The sequence below is a fragment of the Prosopis cineraria genome, unplaced genomic scaffold (assembly GCF_029017545.1).
Source record: "Prosopis cineraria cultivar Desert tree isolate PC_DT_omini unplaced genomic scaffold, ASM2901754v1 PC1, whole genome shotgun sequence".
Classification (NCBI taxonomy): Eukaryota; Viridiplantae; Streptophyta; class Magnoliopsida; order Fabales; family Fabaceae; genus Prosopis; species Prosopis cineraria.
Window position 1 is genome coordinate 17,723,265 of NW_026555332.1, and position 22,864 is coordinate 17,746,128.

At 34.2% G+C, this 22,864-nt stretch overlaps 2 protein-coding genes across 4 annotated transcripts; one reads left to right on the forward strand and one right to left on the reverse strand.

Moving 5' to 3' along the window:
- Positions 1 to 452: 452 nt before the first annotated feature.
- On the reverse strand, positions 453 to 19,239 carry LOC129319668 (uncharacterized). 3 transcript variants are annotated; one of them, XM_054964772.1, is made up of 21 exons: positions 18,957 to 19,239; positions 18,718 to 18,870; positions 18,477 to 18,636; positions 18,038 to 18,356; positions 17,563 to 17,700; positions 17,297 to 17,486; positions 17,105 to 17,184; positions 15,998 to 16,210; positions 15,041 to 15,207; positions 14,354 to 14,432; positions 13,381 to 13,920; positions 12,908 to 13,278; positions 12,574 to 12,654; positions 12,393 to 12,497; positions 12,089 to 12,157; positions 11,668 to 11,895; positions 8,257 to 8,367; positions 7,535 to 7,645; positions 2,467 to 2,583; positions 1,964 to 2,150; positions 453 to 810 (listed from the first exon to the last, which is right to left on the reverse strand). In XM_054964772.1, exons 1-20 carry the CDS (start codon positions 19,057 to 19,059, stop codon positions 1,988 to 1,990), a joined length of 3,498 nt encoding a protein of 1,165 aa, XP_054820747.1. In that variant the 5' UTR covers positions 19,060 to 19,239; the 3' UTR covers positions 453 to 810; positions 1,964 to 1,987. The 3 variants fall into 3 exon arrangements, with proteins under 3 accessions (XP_054820747.1, XP_054820740.1, XP_054820733.1); XM_054964765.1 differs by having other exon boundaries at positions 17,054 to 17,184; XM_054964758.1 differs by having other exon boundaries at positions 17,054 to 17,220.
- LOC129319688 (probable apyrase 1) lies at positions 4,457 to 5,704 on the forward strand. The gene is made up of 2 exons (XM_054964781.1): positions 4,457 to 4,798; positions 4,884 to 5,704. Exons 1-2 carry the CDS (start codon positions 4,457 to 4,459, stop codon positions 5,052 to 5,054), a joined length of 513 nt encoding a protein of 170 aa, XP_054820756.1. The 3' UTR covers positions 5,055 to 5,704.
- Positions 19,240 to 22,864: the final 3,625 nt, after the last annotated feature.

Genomic DNA, 22,864 nt, shown 5'->3' on the forward strand with positions numbered 1-22,864 from the left:
TTACATTGTCCAATTTATCAGGACAACAAGACAACCCGATCCTGTCCCAATTTCTAATAGAACGGAACAACTTTTGAAACATGATAGGATATAGAACAAAAATTCAATCTCAATCTTTTTTCTGGACAAAATATTGCCTCTACCACTCAACTTTAATTAATTATCTTCTAATATTTTAACTTTATTGAGGATGTATTCTCTGTAAATTTAATATATTTTTATTTTATCATTGTCTTAAGTTTCCACAACTTTCACGTTATAGAGCCTCTTACGGTCCATTTATTTTAATAGCTAGCCTAGCCGATAAATTTCATTATATCTTTACGCTTCACAAAGCTTACAGAAAGTTTACGAAGGTCCTGAATCTCTCAAATAAATTTAGCAATTTGACTATATGTCAAGGCTCCTTCTGCCTTAAATCTTAGAATACGATGTGGATATACTAAATCCTCTACAAAGAATCAAATGGCTTGTTCTTCTACTATAACTCGCTTTTGTTCATCATAAAGCCCAAAACAGTTACATTGAGATTTGTTAGCCTATTATTCCTTCACTCATAATTTTGTACAGCACATGTCTTATTTCTGAACCATTGGCATGCAGCTAGATTGCCTGTCTCTGTTATGACTAGCTTAGAGAGGTCTGACACTTCGAGACATACAGACAGAGAGACAGACACACACACATCATATTCTTTACTATCTCAGATTGATCAAGCCCATGCCTAAAGAGTGCTTTTTTAACTCCGCAGGAAAATCGATGTTGCCTTGAACTAAGCATATGTACCCTGATACAAACTGATGCAGATACCTGGCCCAAAAAAAAAAAAAGTGATTAAACTAACTGCAACAGCCAGAAAAATCATGTTCCCTGACCACAGGTGGCTACCACAGTAATAAGCCAGTTCTCTATGGTTACAGCAACACATGAAATGGTTATCACTTATCAGCGTAAAACATTAGGGAAAAGCTTGTGCTCCAGTTAGTAAAGCAAAAGGTATAGCATGATGTATAGACAAAGCAAATATGGATCCCAGGCAGTGATAGTGTACTGATTATTGTGGGATAATGGGTGATGTAAGTAGTTAGAGAAATATTGGAAACAAAGTATTATTTTGAAGTTATTTTAGATAATTTATTATTTAATACTCCCTCAGTTCAAAAAAATAAAACATTCTTAACTGAATCTCACCACTCAATAAAATAGTTACCTACTTTTCAACTAACCCTATCTTTCTATATTTATTCCTGTTAAACACCCTACAATAAATATAAAGTCATTATCAATAGGGATACTTTTGGAAAAAAAAAGTAATGATTATATCTCAAAAGACTAAAAATATCTTACATTTTTAAACATTCAATTCCTCAAAAGATGACTTATATTTTTGAACGGAGGGAGTAATTTTTTTTTGTTTTGGTTTTGTTGAGTGGCTTTTAAATTTTGTAAAAGGTACTTGCAGATTAAGTCAATAATTTTATCTATTTATTAACTTCCTTCAAGTAGTTATGTCCCGTTATTTGAGTTATGGATTAATGGAAATCTTTTAAAGAATTATTTGTTATTTATGTCTATAAATATTAAGGTTCAAATCATATAGAAATCATTTGGAAAATAAAATCAGTACTTGTTTTTATTAGCGGAGATTCTCCTTGGTTATATTAGTTATATGAGTTTAAGATTCTTGCTCATTTTGTACTATAAATTTCCCTTCTCTTTAATAATTTATGAAATTAGATTCTAATTTCATATTTTAATAAAGATTTTTCTTCCATTTTTCTTTCTACCAATCTTAAATCCTAATAAGCAGTTTGACAAAATCAATTCCATTTTCTCCAAAATGGAATAATATTTAGGCAATTCTGCTTTGCTATAAAAAATGTTCCAAATTTAAATCTAGTCAAGCGACCAGAAAATGATAGTTTTAAACTTGAAGTAAATAGTTGAGGATAATAGAAGGAACCTCTGCCTCGGTCATGCATCCATTTCAATCATCATCCTCTGGATCAATAATCATCCTCAGCTTCCTTCTGGATACAGCATTGTCAGGAAGAGCCATGGTGGTCACATCATCTTCAGAATCCATCAACTCATCATCCACCGGCTGATATTCTACTTGATGATTGTTTGAAAGGCCGGTCCAATTTTCACTGCCATTGCCAGTTAATTCAAACATTAAATGAGTAACCTAATTAAACCCATCAAAATGTTGGCTCTATGAAAACATTGACACAAAGGATCATAAAGCTAGATCAATTTTCATAGCTAAATAGGTGGCAAATTTGCATCAGTGGCACTTCATTCTTATATTCCTCCCAAGAACTTTAAAAGTTTCTAGTTTCAACACAATATGCTTCCACATTATTTAAAGATGATCAAGAATCGTTTAACCCCAATGATCAGCCTACAAAATGAAACTAGTAATAGATGCTAATACTAACAATTGAATTGTTGTTTGTAAGATACCTTTCCAAGATGTCGTTTGTGCCACCATTAGAAGAATCAATGCTCGTCAATGTCTTCTGAATTTCGATGGTTTCAGGTTCATCAATGATCGGTTTGTGAAGAGAACTTCTGGTTTTCCTATATCCAGAAATTGAACAAGGAAGAAATGAAAACAAAATTAAAGAGAGAGAATATTAGAGGCCAATTCCAACACAAAAGACGTTCCATGAGGCCATCCATTATTATATTATTTTAAAATATATAAACTATCCTTGCATGATATCCTTACTAAAGGAATGAATAGAATTCATACATAACTAGTATTATAAACAACTCAGGCTGAGATCATCGGTGCATAGAGTACATATAAAAACTTCACCGAATCATATGCTTGCTTATAATGATATTAAGGTACGGAAACAAGACGTTTATAACATGTTGAATGTGATGCCGTGACACTGATATTTATGTTCCAAGTCATCGAATCCAGATATGTGATTCACATGTCCAGAAAATCGAGGGATAAATTCTTTTTGAAAATATATTATACATAAGGTGGATTTTTTATGCATCCCAGATCCCACTGAATTCTTACACAGGGTTATGAAATACTTTAATCGGAACGTCTAACAATATCGTGCAATTGGCATGCTATATGCCAACTCATCCTCTACATTTTCTGTACAAAGGTCTCATAAATCGTAAGATTCAATAACAAGCGAAAAATAGTTTGAAAAAACATGACATTTATAAATACGTTTGAATCATGCATAAAATACTCTATTGTAAATTGAGCCCAAGAAGCAAGAAAAAAGGCTTAAATACTAGTTATAAAGCACTTATACTAAATGAATAGAAAATAGATATTGTGATAGCACTTGAAAAATAAATTTTCTTCTTAAGCATAATATTAATAATCATATTAAAAAACAAACTGCACTAATGAAGTCATCAAGTTACACAGACCACTAATAATTAATGTCCAAGGCCCGATTAGTCAGCCATCAACAATTATTCACACTAGCATATGCAAAGCACTGGAGAAAGCATTAGGAAGCGGCCTCTCATTTAGGCCGGCAAGAGGGGTCGAGGTCCCTGGGCACTTAGACCCCCTTCAAATAAAGTAGGTTCTAGGTTTGACATTCAATCTATGGTGAAGTCTATAATTTGGGCACAAGAACAATATTTAAGAAATGTTTTAATTTGCTGCAGGTTTGCAATCACCACAATGCACCTTCTCTTATTATCTGGTTAGGTACTTATTTGATCTGTAAAATAGCGGACACTTGCTTTTACGTTATCCAACTAATAGATAGTGAAGAATTTTTGACAAGTTTAGCATGTACTGAATTTGTCCTTCATCATTCTTATAAGTAGAACGTAATTATTGTTATATGACAAATCGAAGAAAAGGTATACCAGAACTTTCAAGTCAAAATTTCAGGTCACCTCCTTTGTTGGAATACAGTGATCCTATTGGTTTTATTGGGTGCACTGCTAATGGCTATATTCAAAGTTTTTGCTTTCTGGGGGATACGCAAAGAGATCGGCAAGTTTGAATATAAATCATTATCAACATATACAAAGAAGAAACAGACATGGCATGCAGGTGAGGAAATATGAATTCATTGAAACTAAATGCATCATACACATGGAACTGTAGGATTCATGAACGAACATGATGAAAGCGCCAAAGACTATATAAAAATAACATGAACGTGCAAACTAAACGAATCGTTTTTATTTCAAGGATTAAAGACCAAATTTCCTTCTATACTTTTTTTCAAGTGTATCATTTTTCTCAGAAGCAAATTCCGGCTTCCGTCGATCAACCATGATCTCTCCCATGTTTTTATTGATGTGATTGGTTTTTGATGCCCACTTCTTTTGACACGCGGGCGTCTGACTTTGTTCTTCTCTCTCCAGTTCTCCCTCACCTGCCCACCCAATTTTCTCTCTCTCGAGGCAGTACACAGCAGCAGGCACCCCCCCAACCTCTTTGCCACCACCCATGGAGGTTCCCCCTCTGATCCGCCGCTCTCTTTCGCCCCACCACCACCAACACCTCATCTCAACTATCCCGATTTCGTCGGCTCCTTTCCTCGCTCCCGGAACACTGATTCCTAGGATAAGCCTATCCCTTCGACTGCCGCTTTCGCCAAGCTCCGCTTCATGTGCAGCTACGGCAGCCATTTCGTCCCTCGTCCCCATGACAAGTCCCAAATCCACAAGCAATACCTCTTTTAGCAGCTCCTCCTACACAGTGATACTGGACAGTGGCGTTCACGTGTTCCATTTCAACCAGAGCTTTAATCTATTTTACATCAGCAACAATTTTGAGTATTATTACAAGGTTAATCACTTTCAATTCGTCTTCACGTTGATGATGATGGAGGTTAGTTAATTAATTAATTGTAAGTAATGAACATATAATGCAGGTGACGCCGGGGCTAAGTTCGTACGTAGACAATCCAAAAGAGGCGGCCGAATTGGTGATGCTGCTGCTGACAAAAGCGGAGAGTTTGATTCTGGAGGAGTCTTGCTCCCTCACGCCCCTCCGCCTCGGGCTCACGTCCTTCTCTTTCTTTTGCTTCTTTCTTCATTCCTAAGGAAATTAATAGCTCGGCCAAGTCAGAAGATCAGTTCCTGGATATGCTTAATAGAGAATTTTCAGACTCTGGTTCCATTAATTTGTTGGTGAATTTTGATAGTGAGGTTGGTGCTGGCTCTTCGGATGGGGGTTCGAAAGATGTCAAGGCTGTGGGTTCTGGATTTTCCTATGCTGGAAATGGAGGGAGAAGAGCAGGAAAATGGTCAACTTGGTCAGACGTCTATATGTCACAAGTGGGCCCCACAAACCAACCACATCAGGAAAAAAAGGGAGAGATCACTGTTGATTAACGGAAGGAGAAATTTGCTGAAAAAATGGTGCAAAGATAGAAATGCAGCACTCCTCGAAGGAAACTACAGAGATAAAAATGTTCTTTAATCCTTATTTTAAATATATCCAGGAAGCAAGAATCCACTTTTGGCCGGTTGGAAATACAAAAAGGCAGAAATATGATATTCAATTGCCATGTTTTTCAAGCCAAGGAAGAAAGAGGAACAACACGAGTAGTCAGCTACGGATTTGTTAGTTGGTTAGGGAATTTTATACTCCTATTACTAGTATGAATGGGAGGATAAATAGATGTAATGAACTAATGATGTAATATGGATTCAGAACTACTCTAAATACATCAAAACATATTTAAATGTAGCAATGATATCCTAGTTGGAAAAACAATCTGACAGGTAGCAAAGATGCAATCGCATGAACAACTTGGAAAGCTTGAGCAAACACTAGAGTTTTAAGTGGCGAAGATTGAGAGTAATCGAGCTCATATGTGAGCAAAATTCACACAACGTCGATGATTTGAGGAAGCCTATAACACAATCAAAGCATTCATTGTTGCATGGCTATGACATGGCTAAAGCTAACCATGAACCGATTCTTTAGGCAAGATTGAAGTAAGCTTATGTATGAACCTTGGACCTATGATACCTCATGAGGGCCAAGGCTAGAAGAAGTTGCAAGAAAATGTGTCTTTCGACAAAAGAGGGGCCAAGGATACTCACAGACAAGGAATCAGTGCCCAGAATCATCTCAGCGAAGTTCAAGGTAAATTAATTGATAATGAGATTGATAGCAAGTCAGAGTGCAGGTCCATCTTGGATCTGAATTAGGGGGGGAAAAAGGGTAGGAATGATGATTTGATTGGAGATGTCTCGAAGGCGAGGATTCCAATGATATTAGAAGGAATATTGAAGTCTTGAGGATTGGGCTACCAAAAGATTGAAGCATGCGATTTGAAATCAGTAGATTCAATTTCCTCCAACTTGTTAGAAGCAACACATATAAAGAAGCTAATACACCAAAAACCAAAGCTTCCTTCATCGACTTTCAGTTCTTCTCTTCTTGTGTTTCCCCTAGTCTCTTGATCATTGGCAGTTGAGCGTCTACTCAAGGTGAAATCAGATTTTCTCGTGGTGACGTGGTGTAGTAAGATTTTTTATTGATTTTAACCAAAAAAAAAAAAAATCTGTGTACCCCAACCTTTGACAATCTTCATCTCTTTTCTTCTGTTTCCCTGGGGCTCCCCACTAGCAGCAAAAAACCACCAGCAGTTTTTCACATGCCTTCTTCAATAAATCTACAGTTTTCTTTTGCTACCTTTCCCCAATACAATTTTCAAACAGCACCTCAAGAAATTAGCATTAGAGTTCTTGTGAGCCGTAACGTAGAGATGAACTTGCTGCTAAATAAGATATGCTCATACAGGGAGGAAAAGCATAAAGTTAATTATAGTTAAAAGCACTGTTGCTATCACATGTTTGATAACGGTCCAACTTACGCTATTGTTTCTTTTTTCCCCCATAGGTATCCTCCTATTGCTTCGGCTGGAATTCAAACCTGAATTTATCACATTGTGAGAGATTAGTCCTTTTTTGCTAGACCCAACACCTGCTGGTGATCCAACTTATGCTTTCCATTGCTTTGGACTTCACTAAGAAAAATCTGAAGAGGTAGTACAGCAAGGTAGACTAGTTTGGGTCAAATGTATTTATAGGAGGCCTAAGAACACAAAAGGCCCAATTCTACAAGAAAGCCATTTTTGTGATTGGAGTGAAAGTGAAATTAGAGCATAAAGGTGAATTGGCTGTGTTATGAAAAAACGACTCTTTTATTAATGCTATGTGGATCCAAAAGCACTCGGGACTAGTTTGGGGTGTGAAATGGATCTCTAGGATGGGATGGGATTGTGATGTAGGTAAAAGGTAAGTGGGAAGAAGAGAGGAGGAGAGTGAGGGTAGGACCACCATTGCTATTGCTATTGCTATTATTGTTAGTAAATAGGAAGATAAATAGATGTAATGGTGTGATATGAAGTCAGTACTCCTCTAATTCTAAATGCATAAAAAACCATTTACGCATAGTAGGAACAGGAAAACACAAATAAATAAATAAAAAAACTACATGCCACATCTAAAAGTTAATGATGCACATGTTCAATAAATACATACATATAAAAAGGTGAGAGAGATTTACTTGAAAACAGAGCTGAGCATTTCATCATCAGAATTGACGTCTGGTAAGTTCTCCTTGCTGGACTGTTCATATAATTTTTCATTTAAAAATCTCCTGCTGTCCATTTTCCTCCTACAAGTTAACAGACAATAATTGAAGGAGAGGATCTAGGGTTAGTTCCATGCAACCAAAGCTGAACAAGAATTGAGAAAATCTTAAATTTTCATCTGAAGAAACTGGAAACAATCATCTGGGATTGAAACTGACACATACCAATTGATCAAATTACTATTAACATAGGTTTCTTTGAATAAATATAGATACTCTTTGGAATATGTTACAACGAAGATATAAAAATACATGCTTTGCAGTATTCACAAGCAGAAAATGTAAGAGCACAAACAATGATAAGTAAAAATATGAAAATTAAGCCGCATAAGAGAACTTGAATGAAGAAAATAAAGTAATGTGCAGAGCATGGAACAGTAACCAAAGATGACATCAGAAAACAGAATCATTGACTTAATGCACAAAAAGGGTATAAAAAGCAGAAGATAACATTTCTACTTAACAAAATTTGAGAAAACATACATAAGGAATTTGAGATTTATTTGTCAAATTTTTTAGGTACTGACAGAAGAAAGTGGAACAGGAGAAATTCATTAAAAACAAACATGTCAGGTACAAGTGTCATGGTTCCTATCTCCAAAATATTCAAGGAAAAGGTGGGAGAGGAGATTTACCTAAGAACAGAGCTGAGCATCTTCTCATCAAAATCATTTTTTGACCATTTCTCTTTGGTAGAATGTTCGTTTAACTCTTCCATTGAAATTCTTCTGTTCTGCATTTTCTTCCTACAATTTAACAATCATTAAATTAGTTTGGATATTGAGGGTCAGTTTCATGTGGCAAACTGTGGAGGCACTGAATAAAAATGGAACTTGCGAAAACAAATCCATGTCTACAGTGGGATGCAAATTGGCGTTTACTAGTAAGTATAAACCTATGAACAAATATAAGGAGAGGCTGGTAGCAAACGGATTCACTCAAAATTACGGGGATGATTATCAAGAAATTTTTGCAACTGTAGTGAAATTCAACAAAATAAAGGTATTACCCTCTGTGGCAGCTAACCTTGATTGGCCTTTGTATCAACTTGATGTTAAAAAGCCTTCCTAAATGGAAATTTGGAGGAGGTCTATATGGATATTCCCCTAGGATTCAAAGACAACGAAAATTGGAACAATATATACAAACAAGTCCCTATAGGGCCCGAAGAAATCTCCCCAAGCTTGGTTTCAGAGATTTGCCCTGGTTGTGAAGTGAAAGGGATACAGCCAATGCCAGACAGACCAAACCTTGTTTGTTAAGCATTGTAATGGGAAAATAGCTATTTTGGTGGTTTATGTAGATGACAATTTATTGTTGGTGACAACATCAATGAACTAGACAGATTGAAGGAGACGCTAGGAACAGAATTTGAAGCAAGGGATCTCGAAGCACTGATATTTCTTAGGAATGGAGGTTGCCAAATTTGATCACAGTGCAGTGGTGTTGTACTTGACCTGTTGAAAGAAACTAGAATGCTAGGGCTTCGCTTAGCAACTACACATGTGAAGATGAATCATAAATCATGTATGAGAGTATTAACAAGGAGATATCAGCACCTAACAGGTAAACTGATTTACCTGTCTCACAAGAGACTGGACATATATGGAGTAAGCATAGTTAGTCAGTTTGCAATTAATCCAACCAAAGAGCATATGACTGTTGTGTGCAGGATATACTACAATACCTAAAGGCCATGACAGGTAGAGGCTTATACTAAGATGCATCGGGCAGGATTTGTTGCAAACAGGAGGTTTACTGCATGCTATCGCACCTTTGAGTGGGGAAATTTGGTGAAATGGAGGAGTAAGAAACAATCTGTTGTATCATGAAGCAGTGTAGAAGCAGAGCTTAGATCCCTAGCACATGGGGCATTTGAAGGCTTATGGCTTGATAGACTCTTAATTGAAGGTAGCCCAAAGAGGACCAATGAAAGCTTTTTGTGATAATATGGCATCCATTGGAATTGTAAAGAACCCTATGCACCATAACAGAACAAAGCATGTTGAGATCTATCACCATTTTATGAAGAAGATAGAAGGAAAGACTGGAATTCCTGTGTGTACCTACAAGCCAACAAGTAGGAAATGTGCTGACCTAGGCTATGAAACAGCCCAAGTTTGAAGGTTTAACTAGCAAGCTAGGAATGATAAATATCCATTCTCCTACTTGAGGGGGAGTGTTGGAACAACACCAATGGCCCATGTCCTTAATTGTTAATTAATTAGCTGCTGACAGTATTTTTTATATTTTTCCTGATTCCCTATTTAATTTAGGAGATTAGTATCATATTAGGCTAGATATTCAGGAATTCTGCTTTGATTCTCTTGGGTTGAAGCAACCCTAGAAGCTACGATAATATGTATCCTGTTTCTACTATCAATAAAATTTGAAGAATGAGAAATCAATTGCTCAGCCAATTTACTACTACTCATGAAGGACTAGCATAGATTATTATTATTTTATGGCAAGACACAAAAATAACTCTACTAGCAGCAAAAGCTAATCTTCCTTGGAATTTTTAAGGCAAAAGGTAAATTCTTCCCAACTAAGTTTTCTCTCTACACACAGGACGAAAATCAAACTTCAACCACTTACTTAATGGATGAGAGTCTATTCTCCATACCATTCATGACAGTTTGAGTTGGATAGATTATTATTACTTTAAATAATTGTGCCTGGGACTCTATAACTAGCCTTAGGACTTCCTCAATTGTTGGAACCTTTTATGAATTGAATAAACTAGTGAGTATTGTCGTCTCCATCTCCATCCAGCATCCATTTTTTTTTCCTATATCTCCACTCATTTTTTCTCATTTCTCCCTCCCCCTTTTCCTCAACTATCCTACACCAATTTAATGATGGAAAATCAAAGATGTATCATAATCAAGAAAATTACAAGTTAATTTAGATTAGTTTATGTGTAATAATTGTATTCATTCAGAAGTTAGGATTTTTTAATTTATTTTGAATTAGGACTTAGATTAGATTATCTAGCTTGTCTCTCATATTATCTATGGATTAGTTGAATTGTTATTTTAAATAATAATTGTACCTAGAACACCACAAATAGCCAAGGGTTGCCTCTTTGATAGACCTTTCTAATGAATGGAATAAAAGCTTTGCCTTCTCTCTCCCTTATGCTCTTCCTTTTCTACCCGTCTTTCTCCTTCTCTTCCCTTTCCCTCACTGTTTTCCGTCCCAAATATCATTTGTTTTACCATGTGGTAAATCTTAACTAATATTGGAGATTATATTTGTGATATGCTTTTTTACTGTTGAATCACTTTAATTGAAAGGAAATCATAAGATGCAATTTAAATAATAGTTGTTACAAGGTGATTCCATCCCAAAAAATGCGTGGGCATAATTTCCCCAGAAGACGTATGCAAGAGGTCAGGTCTGGATAATTTCAAAATGTTACAGTTGTTACTGTAGAAGTTAAGATCACAGGTTCACAGATACTTGAAGGGTAAAATAGATGTTGAATTTACCTAAAATTTGTTAGAAGTCTATAAAATACAACAACTTACACATTGAAAATTAGCTTATCTTACAAAATTGGTATGCTTTAACAATTCATGTTTAGCACTCCATTTTTTGGCAGGCGTGCATCATGATTGTAGAAGTTTCATTTTACAAGGATGAAATTTTCCAAGGGAAGTATAAAGTACAGTCTTTCTTTTTTCTTGTTTTCGGGCCAAACATTTAAAGTATAATCTTCCTAGTCATATTAAGAGATTAGTAACAGTAATTTTCTCCAATATTTTTCACCCAAATATTCTCTTAAAGTTACTGATTTAATTCAACATTTCATTTTTTAAAGTATCCTGCATTCCATGAAAAACGTTTCAAGCTCCACCCCAATACAACCATTCTATGATTAGGGCCCATTGTATTTGTAATGGCTGATGAACAACTCAAAACAGGTACATTTTGCATATTCAAATAATAAAGTGAAAACGTAAATTACATGAATATGTAATCACTAGGTTTTCAATATAATGTTGAATGTAAAATACACATGCATATCAAAATAATATTACCTCTTTATTAATGATACCAGTGTCTCGTCATCAGACCCATCTGCTCTATCTGCAGAGGAGTCATGAAGATCCTCATCTCTTGGGTCCATTTTGCCTTTCAAATTCTTCTTCTGAGGAAGAGATAAGCCAAGCTGCTTAAGTTTACGAGACACCTGGTAAGAAGTGAATTTTCCATCCACGTCCAGTGCATTGGCTATCTTGTAGCAGCATCTTCTATGGTCCTTGAACCTATAGAAGTAACAAAACCCATATATTCAAAGCAAAAGAAAATCTACCTATTTTTCTTATCCCTTTTGCCTACAAAATAGCACTCAGAACTGTAGTATAGTCCATGATATACTCATTTAACTATTCATTTAATTAGCAGACGAAAGAGATAAAATATATTTTCAACCAAGCATTCAAGATCAGTGATACTCACTGCTCATATAGATCTCTAATTAGCGATTCTTGCTCTTCACTGAAGGCATGTACCCTTTTTCTTTTCTGCCTACAAAATAAATAATAAAGAAACTTTAGAGGGGACCAAGCAATAGTCAGTAGTAGCATTAAAGCTACCTATGCTAAATTGAAGTGAACTTGTCATTAGATTTTTCAGATCAAAGGTAGAAATAACTAAGCTTTTGTGAACCACTACAAAATTATATACCAGTGGCAGAAAGCAACCGAAGAAAATGGTTTTATGTCATAATACTCAATATGCATAAAAGTTTATATATACTTACATTTGCTGCCCAAAGGGATTTTGCTCAAATTTATCATCACCATCAAGAAGCCTTTTCTTTTGCCTTGGAGCCCTTGCAGATTCATCTTCTATCAACTGCTCCCCACTGTAACATTCAAGTCACCCAAGCATCAGAAATGACATTCCCAAGTGAACTTTGATCTAAAGTGCTGTAAACCTACATAATTTTATCCTCATTTCCCTTCCCGCTGACTGAGGTAGATGCAAAGCATCCATTAGCATCATTAAGTTTTTCTTCATTGCTGGAAAAATAAAAAGAATGCCCGAGTTATCTTCATAGATGATTATTTGCAGTATATCAATCCAATAAAGAAGACCCAAAAAGAAATCAAGTATCGATAGCAAATAAAATAAACTTCATATTTTTCAACACCAAAGTACAATCAAATGGTCAAGATTCTGGAATTACTTGACTTGATCTTGACAACAAATCCCCGAGACAATTAGAAAGTTAAATAACAAGCCAGCATGCAGAAATGGCCAAATTGATCTTACTTTTGACGTCCCAAGTCATGAGTGATCACAACATCTGCTTCATCATCACCAAGTGCATCTGCTATGCTTCTACGTGTCCACAACTTTTCAACTGATGAACCAATTTCTCCACTCACTTGGGTAGAATTCAAATTTCTGCTTTCTTTCTTCAAATGGCTAAGCTCATCCAACAAATAATCAGCATTCATGTAGTGGCATTCCCTTCGGGTCTTCCAAAAAAGAACATCCACAAAAAGAAGTGGTTGTTTTATCATCATTTTCAGCATTTTTCTAATCAAATTGGTCAGAAAATCAACAATATTTGCATATTTCAGGGATGGACATTTTTTCTGTTCCACTAGGATATCGTAAAATGTGGTGAGCAATGATAACTGCAAGAAAATAGTAACACAATTAATAATTAATAAATCATATTTAATCTGATAAGCAGCTAGACAATCTCACTGAAGTTGAAAATGCTTCCTAATAACAACCTGATAGAGCATTGGATGAAGCTCAAGGTCATCACAGATCCTCTGCAATATGCATATTATGTAATGATTTGTAGCTAGGGAATTGCTCCTGTAAAACTTGAGCAACCAACATATTTTCTGAATGATATTGTGATTTGCGAAGGCAGATACCAGTGTTGAAACCTTGAAATCAACTTCATTATATTCAGTTTGCTGCTCATCATTAGAAAGATCACCTGTGTCATGCACCAAGACCTCAGTAGCATGTTCAGAATTTTTAGCGTCTTTCAATTCCGAATTACCCAGGGAGTTCTCATCTTCCTCAAGATTTTTTTCATGTTGCTTATCATTATCAGGGTCAATAAAGTCCTCTTCACTGCCAGAACTTCTGTTTGGTGCAAATTCCTTCTCTGGCATCTGCTTTTGCTTTTCAAGTAACGGATTGGGACCAGAGTCACCAACCTCATTTTCAGTACAAGAATGATCTCTGCACAGTTTGTCTCCTGTTTCAATTCCCTCATGCAACTTTTTCTTGTTCACCTTCCTTAATTTTCTAGACACCTTAAATTAAATTTTAAAAAAGAAAGAAAGAAAAGACTGATAACAGTTAATTCACAGACCAAAACGTTTAGCAAAGAAATAAAAACACATTTTCTGCTACACTTAAAAGTTAACAATTTAAAAGTTTAGTGTAAGATACTTTTCGTTATACTTTCAAAAACTTCAGATGGGTAAAGCAATTGAAATTTCGAATAGGTAAAACGTCAGAAAATTAATAGAGCAGTTATAATTTCAAATCTGAAGCCACTGTGAAAATGAACAAGATCATAATTGCAGTGACAAGGAACTTCAATGTTTCAGGTATGCTTGAAACAGAGGGCATTGTAATGAACCCTGGAATTCCTTTTCACAACACCACAGCTACCAACCTCAAAAGTTGTGGGAGACAAATAGCTGTCATATGTGTGTCTGTGTACGTGAATAATCAGCTTACCCTTAATGATCCACGAGCCTGCAGATGTTCCATCAGCTTCACAACTTTATGAATAATTTCAACCAAATCAGCAAGACCACTGACAAGAAACAAGCATTAATATGAGTGCAAGATAAATGTCGGTATCATATACCGTGCATAACAGACAATTATATGTGCAAAATTAAAGGTGATATTATACACATCCGTTGACATTTAATTGATAAGTGACCACACAAGAGAAAAATTATTTGATCAGGAAAAAGCATAAAAGGGATTCCTTCTGCAAAGAGCCAGCTTAAAAATGTTAGCCTTCCAACTTTCAACAAGAGGACAATAGAAGTTCCATGATATATTCTTCAGTTTGTTTCAGTAACATAATCAAGTAAGAAAAAGAAAAAGATTTTGCTTGAAGTGTCTTTGGGGGATGGGGGACCTGTATTTTTAGCGAAACAAAAAAAGGCCATCCATGACTGAGGGTGAAGTTCAGTCAAAGAAATAACAAAATCAGAATACAATAGAAAAGATATCTGAGCAAAACATGTATAACAAGGAAAATATTGCAATGTGATGAACTGATATAGTGGTATGATATTTACCAGTTACTAATGCACAGTACAGAACAAACCAATTGTAAAGGAAACAAAAGATCAATATTTAGAATTCAATTTTCATTTGTCATTTGAACAAAAAATAATAATAATAAACCTTTTGGGCTGTTTCTGAGTGTCAAATGTTTTCATCAAATTCAAGAGAAATTGAGTCATCCCTTCCTCAGTCTGATCATAAAATAACTTGTAAAGAAGGATCCGAGCTGTTTGAGGCTCCTTAGAGTCTTCCGGCAATAACTTAATAACCAAATCCAGCATAAGAATCTGCAAGCATGAAAAGGCAGTTAGGAAGCAGACTACCTCATTATGAAAATTGGCAGAGTTCATTTTGATACTACAAATGGTGGATCCCCTCATTATTCTTCTGAAGATCCAAATGCCAAAAGCAACATGTAATAGTGGAAACTTTGATGACATGAGAATGTTAAGCGATGACCCCATTTAAGGAATTAATAAAAGACTAGCAAAAGAATGATAATAAAGCAAACTGGAAGAACTGGGAAATAAATAAATTGATACTGGAACGACAACAATTTAAAAGTGATCTTGAGTGCCATAAAATTGAAACTTATCTGGTATGTTTAAACACATAAACCTCCGTGCAACATCAGCACACGGTTATAAAAGAAACAAGCAAACAGTTATCAAACGATCAAGCATCAATCATCATTTTTTTCTAGCACTAAGTACATCTTGGAGTATACATTCACAGTCACAAACTAAACAAATCATAGAAAAATGGTTTATTAAAATTGAAGAGTTTGCATCAGCATATTCTTCATGAGAGAACCAGCTGCTGATAGAAACTTGTAAAACAATTCAAAAGTGATCTTGAGTGCCATAAAATTGAACTTATCTGGTATGTTTAAACATATAAACCTCCGTGCAACATCAGCACACGGTTATAAAAGAAATAAGCAAACAGTTATCAAACGATCGAGCATCAATCATCATTTTTTGTTAACACTAAGTACATCTTGGAGTATACATACACAGTCACAAACTAAACAAAGCATAGACAAATGGTTTATTAAAATTGAAGAGTTTGCATCACCATATTCTTCATGAGAGAACCAGCTGCTGATAGAAACTTGTAGTCATTTGTTTCCTTTAGACCATTAAAAGCATGACGCCACTTTGAAAGGAGCAACTGAAACATTGCCTCATTCATGGTTGCTGCAATAGGCCCACATATCTGACCATTGAAATTTGTCCCAAGAGCATCTTTATCATGAAAAGTCTCAAGTAGGTCCATTCCATTTTTCGTCTATCAAAGAAAACAGAAATGTTAGCAGCCTCAATTTCCCAAAATAAATAAATAAATAGAAAAAAGGCAACCTGCTTAGAAACGAAGAAAAAAAAGCTCAAACTAGATAAGCCGAAGTTGTAATTTACATATTTGTTATATGTTCAGACATGCAACCAAAATCACTGTGGCCAAATTATCATACCATGTAAAGGATGAAATTCATCTAATTCAACTTTCACGAACTCTAATACCAATAGTCTCTCATTGAGAGTTTCAACTGCAATTTAGAATACTTTAGTTTGTCACATATCAAACCTCATCACAGACTACTCTAAGGGGAGCCAAGCATCAACTGGCAGGCAATAAGCATGACCACACGCAGTGTAAATCCTACAATAGTTAATTATTCATTTCTAAATTTGCATATTCTAGGTCTTAACTAAGGTTCTATTTATGTTCTTTTCATTCATCTTATACCATTTAAAACTCAGTTTCTAGAAAGGAGAACCAAATAAATGCTGGTTTATAAATTTTGTTGAATGGACCATTCAGTTCCAGGAAAAAGAGGGGGAACATAAAATTGAATAAAGATAACTTTGCCAACTTAAGCATTTGGCCCATCTGATCATAAGCACAACCAAGATAGTAATACTTTGTGGTATTACTTTCTAGGTAGTAGGTAGTCCGCACATGATGCGACATAGATAACGAAAAGTCTCTTGCTCTTTTTTTTTTTTTTAATGAAATCATTCCATTCTTGCTATGCTGACAGATACAGTCACTAATCAAGGCATGATATTATGTTTATCAGTTTCAAAATGCATTCGTATTGATAAAAATATCTCAGGTTATCTTTCTCACCTTAGAAGCTGAATACTTGTAAAACTGAAATGAAGTGACAAATTCAGCAACCTGAAAGAAAACTATGACATCACTATGTTGAATTGCAGGGTGTTCCTTCTCAACATCTTCACGAATTGATTGCATCAAAGCTGACACCAAGATATATTCCATGTAGAATAATTTAGCTTCACAGATGGAATGGAATTCCATGTCATAAAATTTCAAAAAAAAAAAAAAACAATTTACTTGAAAAGAACTTACTATTGTATCCTCCAGACAGAAATTGACTGACAAACCCATAAAGCGACTCCAATATCTTATCTTTTGTAGGAAGAAACTTTGGATGATCCCATGCAATTTTTTTGGCTGGACCCCGAGTAATATTTTGTGATTTGTGTAGAATATTATGAGAAGAACTGGGACCTCCCTTAAATATTGCTTTTGAACCATCCTACCCACAAGATTCAATTGTGATCATGAAAATCTTCCAATAAATTACTAATCAGTGAAAGCATGAAAATAAGTACCATGGTAAGCCGTGCAAATGTTCCACTAAATTGTGAATGCCGATTCATAATGTTCAGCCTACAACGCCTTCTTTTCTCTGCTTCTTCCTCCATAATGGATTTGAGACTATTAAGAGACACTTGAGAATCTTCATCTACCTAATAGAAAATTAGTAACATGCCATTGATCAAACAAATTAAAACTGAAGAAAAAATAGCACTTGAGATTTAATAGAAATGAAAAGATAATGCCAAAGGATCAACAAAACCTGACAAGTTGGACCATCAATTTCCAGAAACTAAGATTCTATCATTTTTTTAACAAGGAAGTTCAATACAAGATATACACTTCTGCCATACATTGGGCAAGACACAAAAACGTAGTGGAAGATAAAGCTGTAGCATATTAATATTTTATGTTCTTCTCACCACCTTGACAAAGTACTTGTAATTGCCAAAAAATGTGCTAAATATAGCAATTAGTAGGAAAACTGACCTTTAATCCATCCAGATGAGCCCTGACAATCAGCTCTGGCTCTTGACCAACAAATATGTAGTGTAAAATTTCCAGAAGAAGCAAATTATCTTGACGGAGATAAGCATTCGAACCTCCAGCATAATGAATTATAACCAAAATAATGTCCATTACATTTTCACGGAACAAAAGTTCCAGAAACCTATCTCTCAGTGATAGTAATTGAATAGCAGAACCTCCTGACTTCTGTTGCATCGGGATTTCTTGAACAGCTAGGATATTGCGAAATAGAGAAAGCACGAGCTGCACTAATTTCCAGTCATCCTCTGTAAATGCATCACTGTGAAAGTATCCAAAAGAAGAGGCTGATTAACAGACATGGGGAGATCTCAAATTATGTTTTCCTTCATGACCTGCCATTCTCAACAAAAGGAAAAGCACTACGAAATGTTCCACTCACCTTTCCAAATTCTCAAGGGGGCCTTCCAGAAATGAGACTATCACTGCCACAATATCGCTACTTGTTATTGAAGCTTTCAACTCCCACAGATACTCTAATTGTTGGGAAATATCTGTTGATGATGGCTCAACAGGCATCGTAATGAACACTAGCACCTTCACTACAAGTCCACGACAATGACATAAATCACATAAATATGACAAAAAAGACGCATACAGCTAAAAATGCAGATGATAAAAACCTGCATTTAAAAGCAAGTTGCGATCCTCTTGACAGTGCTCGATAATGGGTATCAAATCTTTGGAAACGATGTTCCATTTACAGACTTGCTTGAACACACCTCGAGTTTGCGGATCATCGCGTCTCAAAAATCTCAGCAAATCCTTTAAATTATCTGGCAGTGAATCAACCAGAACGGAACCAAAAATTATACACGAAACAGACGCCAATGAGAACCATGGAGATGAAACTGAATCATACCTAGACAGTATTCATCCTTTGAGTAGCCAATTTTATTCCCATTGTCATCTTCCTCAATGACTCCTAAGCCAGCACAAATCAAAGACAATCCCTCCATTTCCATCTTGTCGGAGAGGGGTTCTCTATGATGCACGAGGATATAAGCTAGGGTTTTGTAAGAAACCAAAATAGTACTTGGAGAAAACAGGGTGTGACTTGAGAGAAGAAAGAAATTAGACGGATATATGGAAGAAAAGGTAAAACTCAGCTTAGATTGGGATTTTGGATGAGATCTGAACTCTGAAGTACGATGATATTAGCTGATTGAATATGGCGCCATTCTGGAGCCAAAACTTTCCCGCGCCTACGAGGGTAATTTTGGACTTTAAGGATATCCACTTGAAATTTTTAAATAACAATAAAATTGATATAATGAACATAAATAATATATACACCATCTCTTTAAAAATATAAAACACTTTTGAAAAAAGATAATAATTTAAGATTAAAAATACTTTATATTTTTAAATATTCAACTTCTCAAAAAATACTTTATATTTTTTAATAGAGAAAATATATATATATATATATAAAAACTATATGTAATAAAAATTTTAAGTGACATAAATTTGATATAGTGAATCGTGTATATATATAAAAATAAAATAAAATAATATATAAATAAAATAAAATTTTATAGGTTGAATAATATATAATAAAAATGCATAAACAAAATTTGAAATGTTAGATATAATATAAATTATAGATATATAAAATTTGATATGTTTAATAATAAAAATAAAAATGTAATTAATGGAAAGTTTGAAAATTTTGTATAAAATTTCATTATATAAAATGTTATATAATAAAAATAAAAGTTTGAATGCACAGGATATGTTAATATTTTAAAGACAAAAATAAAATGAAATATATAAATTTACAAAATAATTTTTTTGTGTACTATCATATTTTTGTTATTTTAATTTGCTTAATTTATTTTAAAACGAAATAAATAATTACTTAATTTATTTTAAATTTTGTTATTTTCGGGTACATTTGCACTCTTTCTTTGATTAGTATGGGGGGAAATTTTGGAATAAGGTTAAAATATATACTTTCTACTAAGTTCTTCCTCCATCATTAATTGACGAAGAAAATTTGCCTCTAACTTCCAACTATCTACTAAGGTTAAAAAATATATTTTCTGTCATATATATAAGTTACTTATAGCTATATCATTGTAATTAAGGAGATGTAGTTAAATTATTATTATTGTCTGAGAAAGGAGATAAAATTTTCAATTTACTATCATTAAATATATCATATTTAAAAGATAATTTCTCTCTTATGCCTAACAATTTTTACTTTTTTTTCCTTTATTCGTAAAAATATATCAAAGTGTAAAATTGAAGAAAAATTAATGAATTACATGCTACAAATAGATCATCAATTACTTACAGAGGATGGATGATTCATATATGAAACCGGTGGTAGTACTATTTATCAATTGCATGTATTTCACGTCAAGAAAAATAACAATTAAGATTCGTTTAAGACGTGTGCATAAAAAGATAAGTTCAATTTTAAAAGTTGTCATTTTAAATTGAAATTTAAATTTTATGTGTTATGTAGCTGGAATTAAAATTTAAATAATACCTACTAATAAAAGTTGGTTCATTTAATAAAGATTTGACTGATAACACATAAGATTGTAGAATTTGACTCATAAGATTATATTGGTAGGCGATTTGTAAGTCTTTTTTTTATTTTGAAGGTATATCTTAGCACTGGTGAGTCGATGAAATCCAATTCACTTGAACTTTCTTTTACTAAAAACAAAATTTAAATAACATCTTGTCTTATTTCAGTTTCTTTTTATCACCAGAATTTTTTATTCATTAAGCATATTCAAAAGATAAATAACATACCCGTACGCATTAAAAAGATTGAATATAAAAAAAAATTGTTACCCAAAGTCCTTCACCAAATTTTGGACGCCTTGAAACTCTCATATATGATCATAATCCCACTTTATGTCATAATCATGTACCTAAACATTTAATTAGTATCAATATATCTCAATCAAACATAATTTCCCCAATTAAAATCCCTACATGCACACAATCTCTTTAATTAAATTCTCACTTTTTCCTTTATAAAAAATTGTTACTCCATTGCACCTTGCTGATATCAAAATAACTATTGGTCCCACCATTTTTTTTTTTTAAATATCACACCTAACTTTTTATTGTAGGCCTCATATGATCCTTAAATGTGTAATTTTAAAAAAATAAGGGTTAAAGGAAAAAAAATACCCATTAACTTTGTCCTCAGTAGCACTCAATATTCTTAAGTGAAGGAGGGTACAAAAATACTTATCAACTTGTTTTAATGAGGGTAGTTTCACCTAGACTATTACAAGCAACAAGCAATGATTTGTAGGGTCCCTTAATCATGAATGGCATCAATTTTTTTATCTTCATCTCTTCACGACCATAGTACATCCATCATCAAGCACAGCCTTGTACACTATTAGAAAGCACATTTCTTGGCACTGGATGTGCTTATGGCTACCTGATATGGGTTTTGAGGCTATCATGATAGCATTGGTCGTTTTGCTATTGCTTGAGCAACTTTCATTGCCGTTGGCAGCACTATTGCTTTTACAATAGGCAATTATTGAGAAGGAAATCAAAGGGCTTGGGCATAGAGTCAATAATAAGAGTTAAACCTAGAGGCTCTGTTTAAATAAGGGTTTAAGCTTGAAAAATAGGGGATTTTTAGGATAACTAGGCTTCTAGGCTCAGCCTTGATTTGGCAAATGGGAAAAAACTCAGTATTCAACCATTCCAAGTTATCTAGCTCTCTTTGTCTCCCAACTCAACCTCTCCCTCTCACCCTCCCTTTTCCTCTAGTTGTCTCACCTCTCCCTCTCACCACTCTACTCACCCTTTGAGTCTCTCTATCTCTCCCTCTCATCTCTTGACTCATCTTCTCTCAAGTCGGTGTCTCCCTCTTGATGTTTTATTGCTTTAGCTTTTTAGCTCTCTTATTCTTAGGTAATTCCTCTTCCTACATAGACTTTTTTTTAGGTCATTGATGTTCAAGATGTCAATTTGATACTCACTTTTAAGATTTCAATTTGATTTGAAAATTATAATCCCTTATCTTATTCTGTAAGGATTATATCAATATGTCTCATATTTTGTTTCTAGAACTTTGTTGTGAATTTTGATGACATCAACAAACAAGTATTTAGACTTTTAAATATTTTATTTTTTCTAAATAATATGAGACCTTGATTTATTTTATGTTGAATTTACAATTAAATTATAATGTTAAATATTATAATACTGAATTAAATCATTTTTTAGAAGAACAATATTAAATTATAATATTTATTTTTTATTTTTTTAAACCTATCTTTTGGGCTTAGCCTTAAGTCCTTTTAATAAGGGCCAGGCTTCAAGATTTGGTCAAAAATTAGGAAACTAGGCTTCAAGGCTTGGACCCTTTAAGGCTGGGCCCACCAGTTTTCCTAACTCTACTTAGGCTTAAGTAGCAATTTTTCTCACTACTAGTCCACTTTTCCAATGGTGGCTAATTGTGTAGAAGAGGCAAAGGAAATGAAGTTGAAGAAGGAAAAGAAGAAAACTTGAACATCCCCATCCCTTGAAGATTGGTAAGAGTAGCAAAGGACAAGGATGTCACCAATGATGAGAATGTAACCTCCTTGAGGGTAAACTGCTATTAACTCCAAATTATGGTAATTCAGGATTTAACCCTTAAAGGATTACTAAATTGTAAAGCTTAATAAAAAATAATTTCTCAAAATTATTTCAAAGGAATCTCAATTTTTAACAATTTAAATCTCAATAGACTCCAAATTAGAGTTTCAAAAATAAAGCGGAAGCTTGGAACTCAATTGA

Excerpts from the sequence above, each read along its gene's own strand:
- LOC129319688 (XM_054964781.1), top strand. The coding sequence starts at position 4,457 with ATGGAGGTTCCCCCTCTGATCCGCCGCTCTCTTTCGCCCCACCACCAC. Across the intron at positions 4,799-4,883 it reads ATTTTGAGTATTATTACAAG|GTGACGCCGGGGCTAAGTTC; the intron begins GTTAATCACTTT and ends CATATAATGCAG.
- LOC129319668 (XM_054964758.1), bottom strand. The coding sequence starts at position 19,059 with ATGGAAATGGAGGGATTGTCTTTGATTTGTGCTGGCTTAGGAGTCATT. Across the intron at positions 13,921-14,353 it reads AGGCTCGTGGATCATTAAGG|GTGTCTAGAAAATTAAGGAA; the intron begins GTAAGCTGATTA and ends ATTTAATTTAAG. Across the intron at positions 8,368-11,667 it reads CTGGTATCATTAATAAAGAG|GAAGAAAATGCAGAACAGAA; the intron begins GTAATATTATTT and ends GTTAAATTGTAG.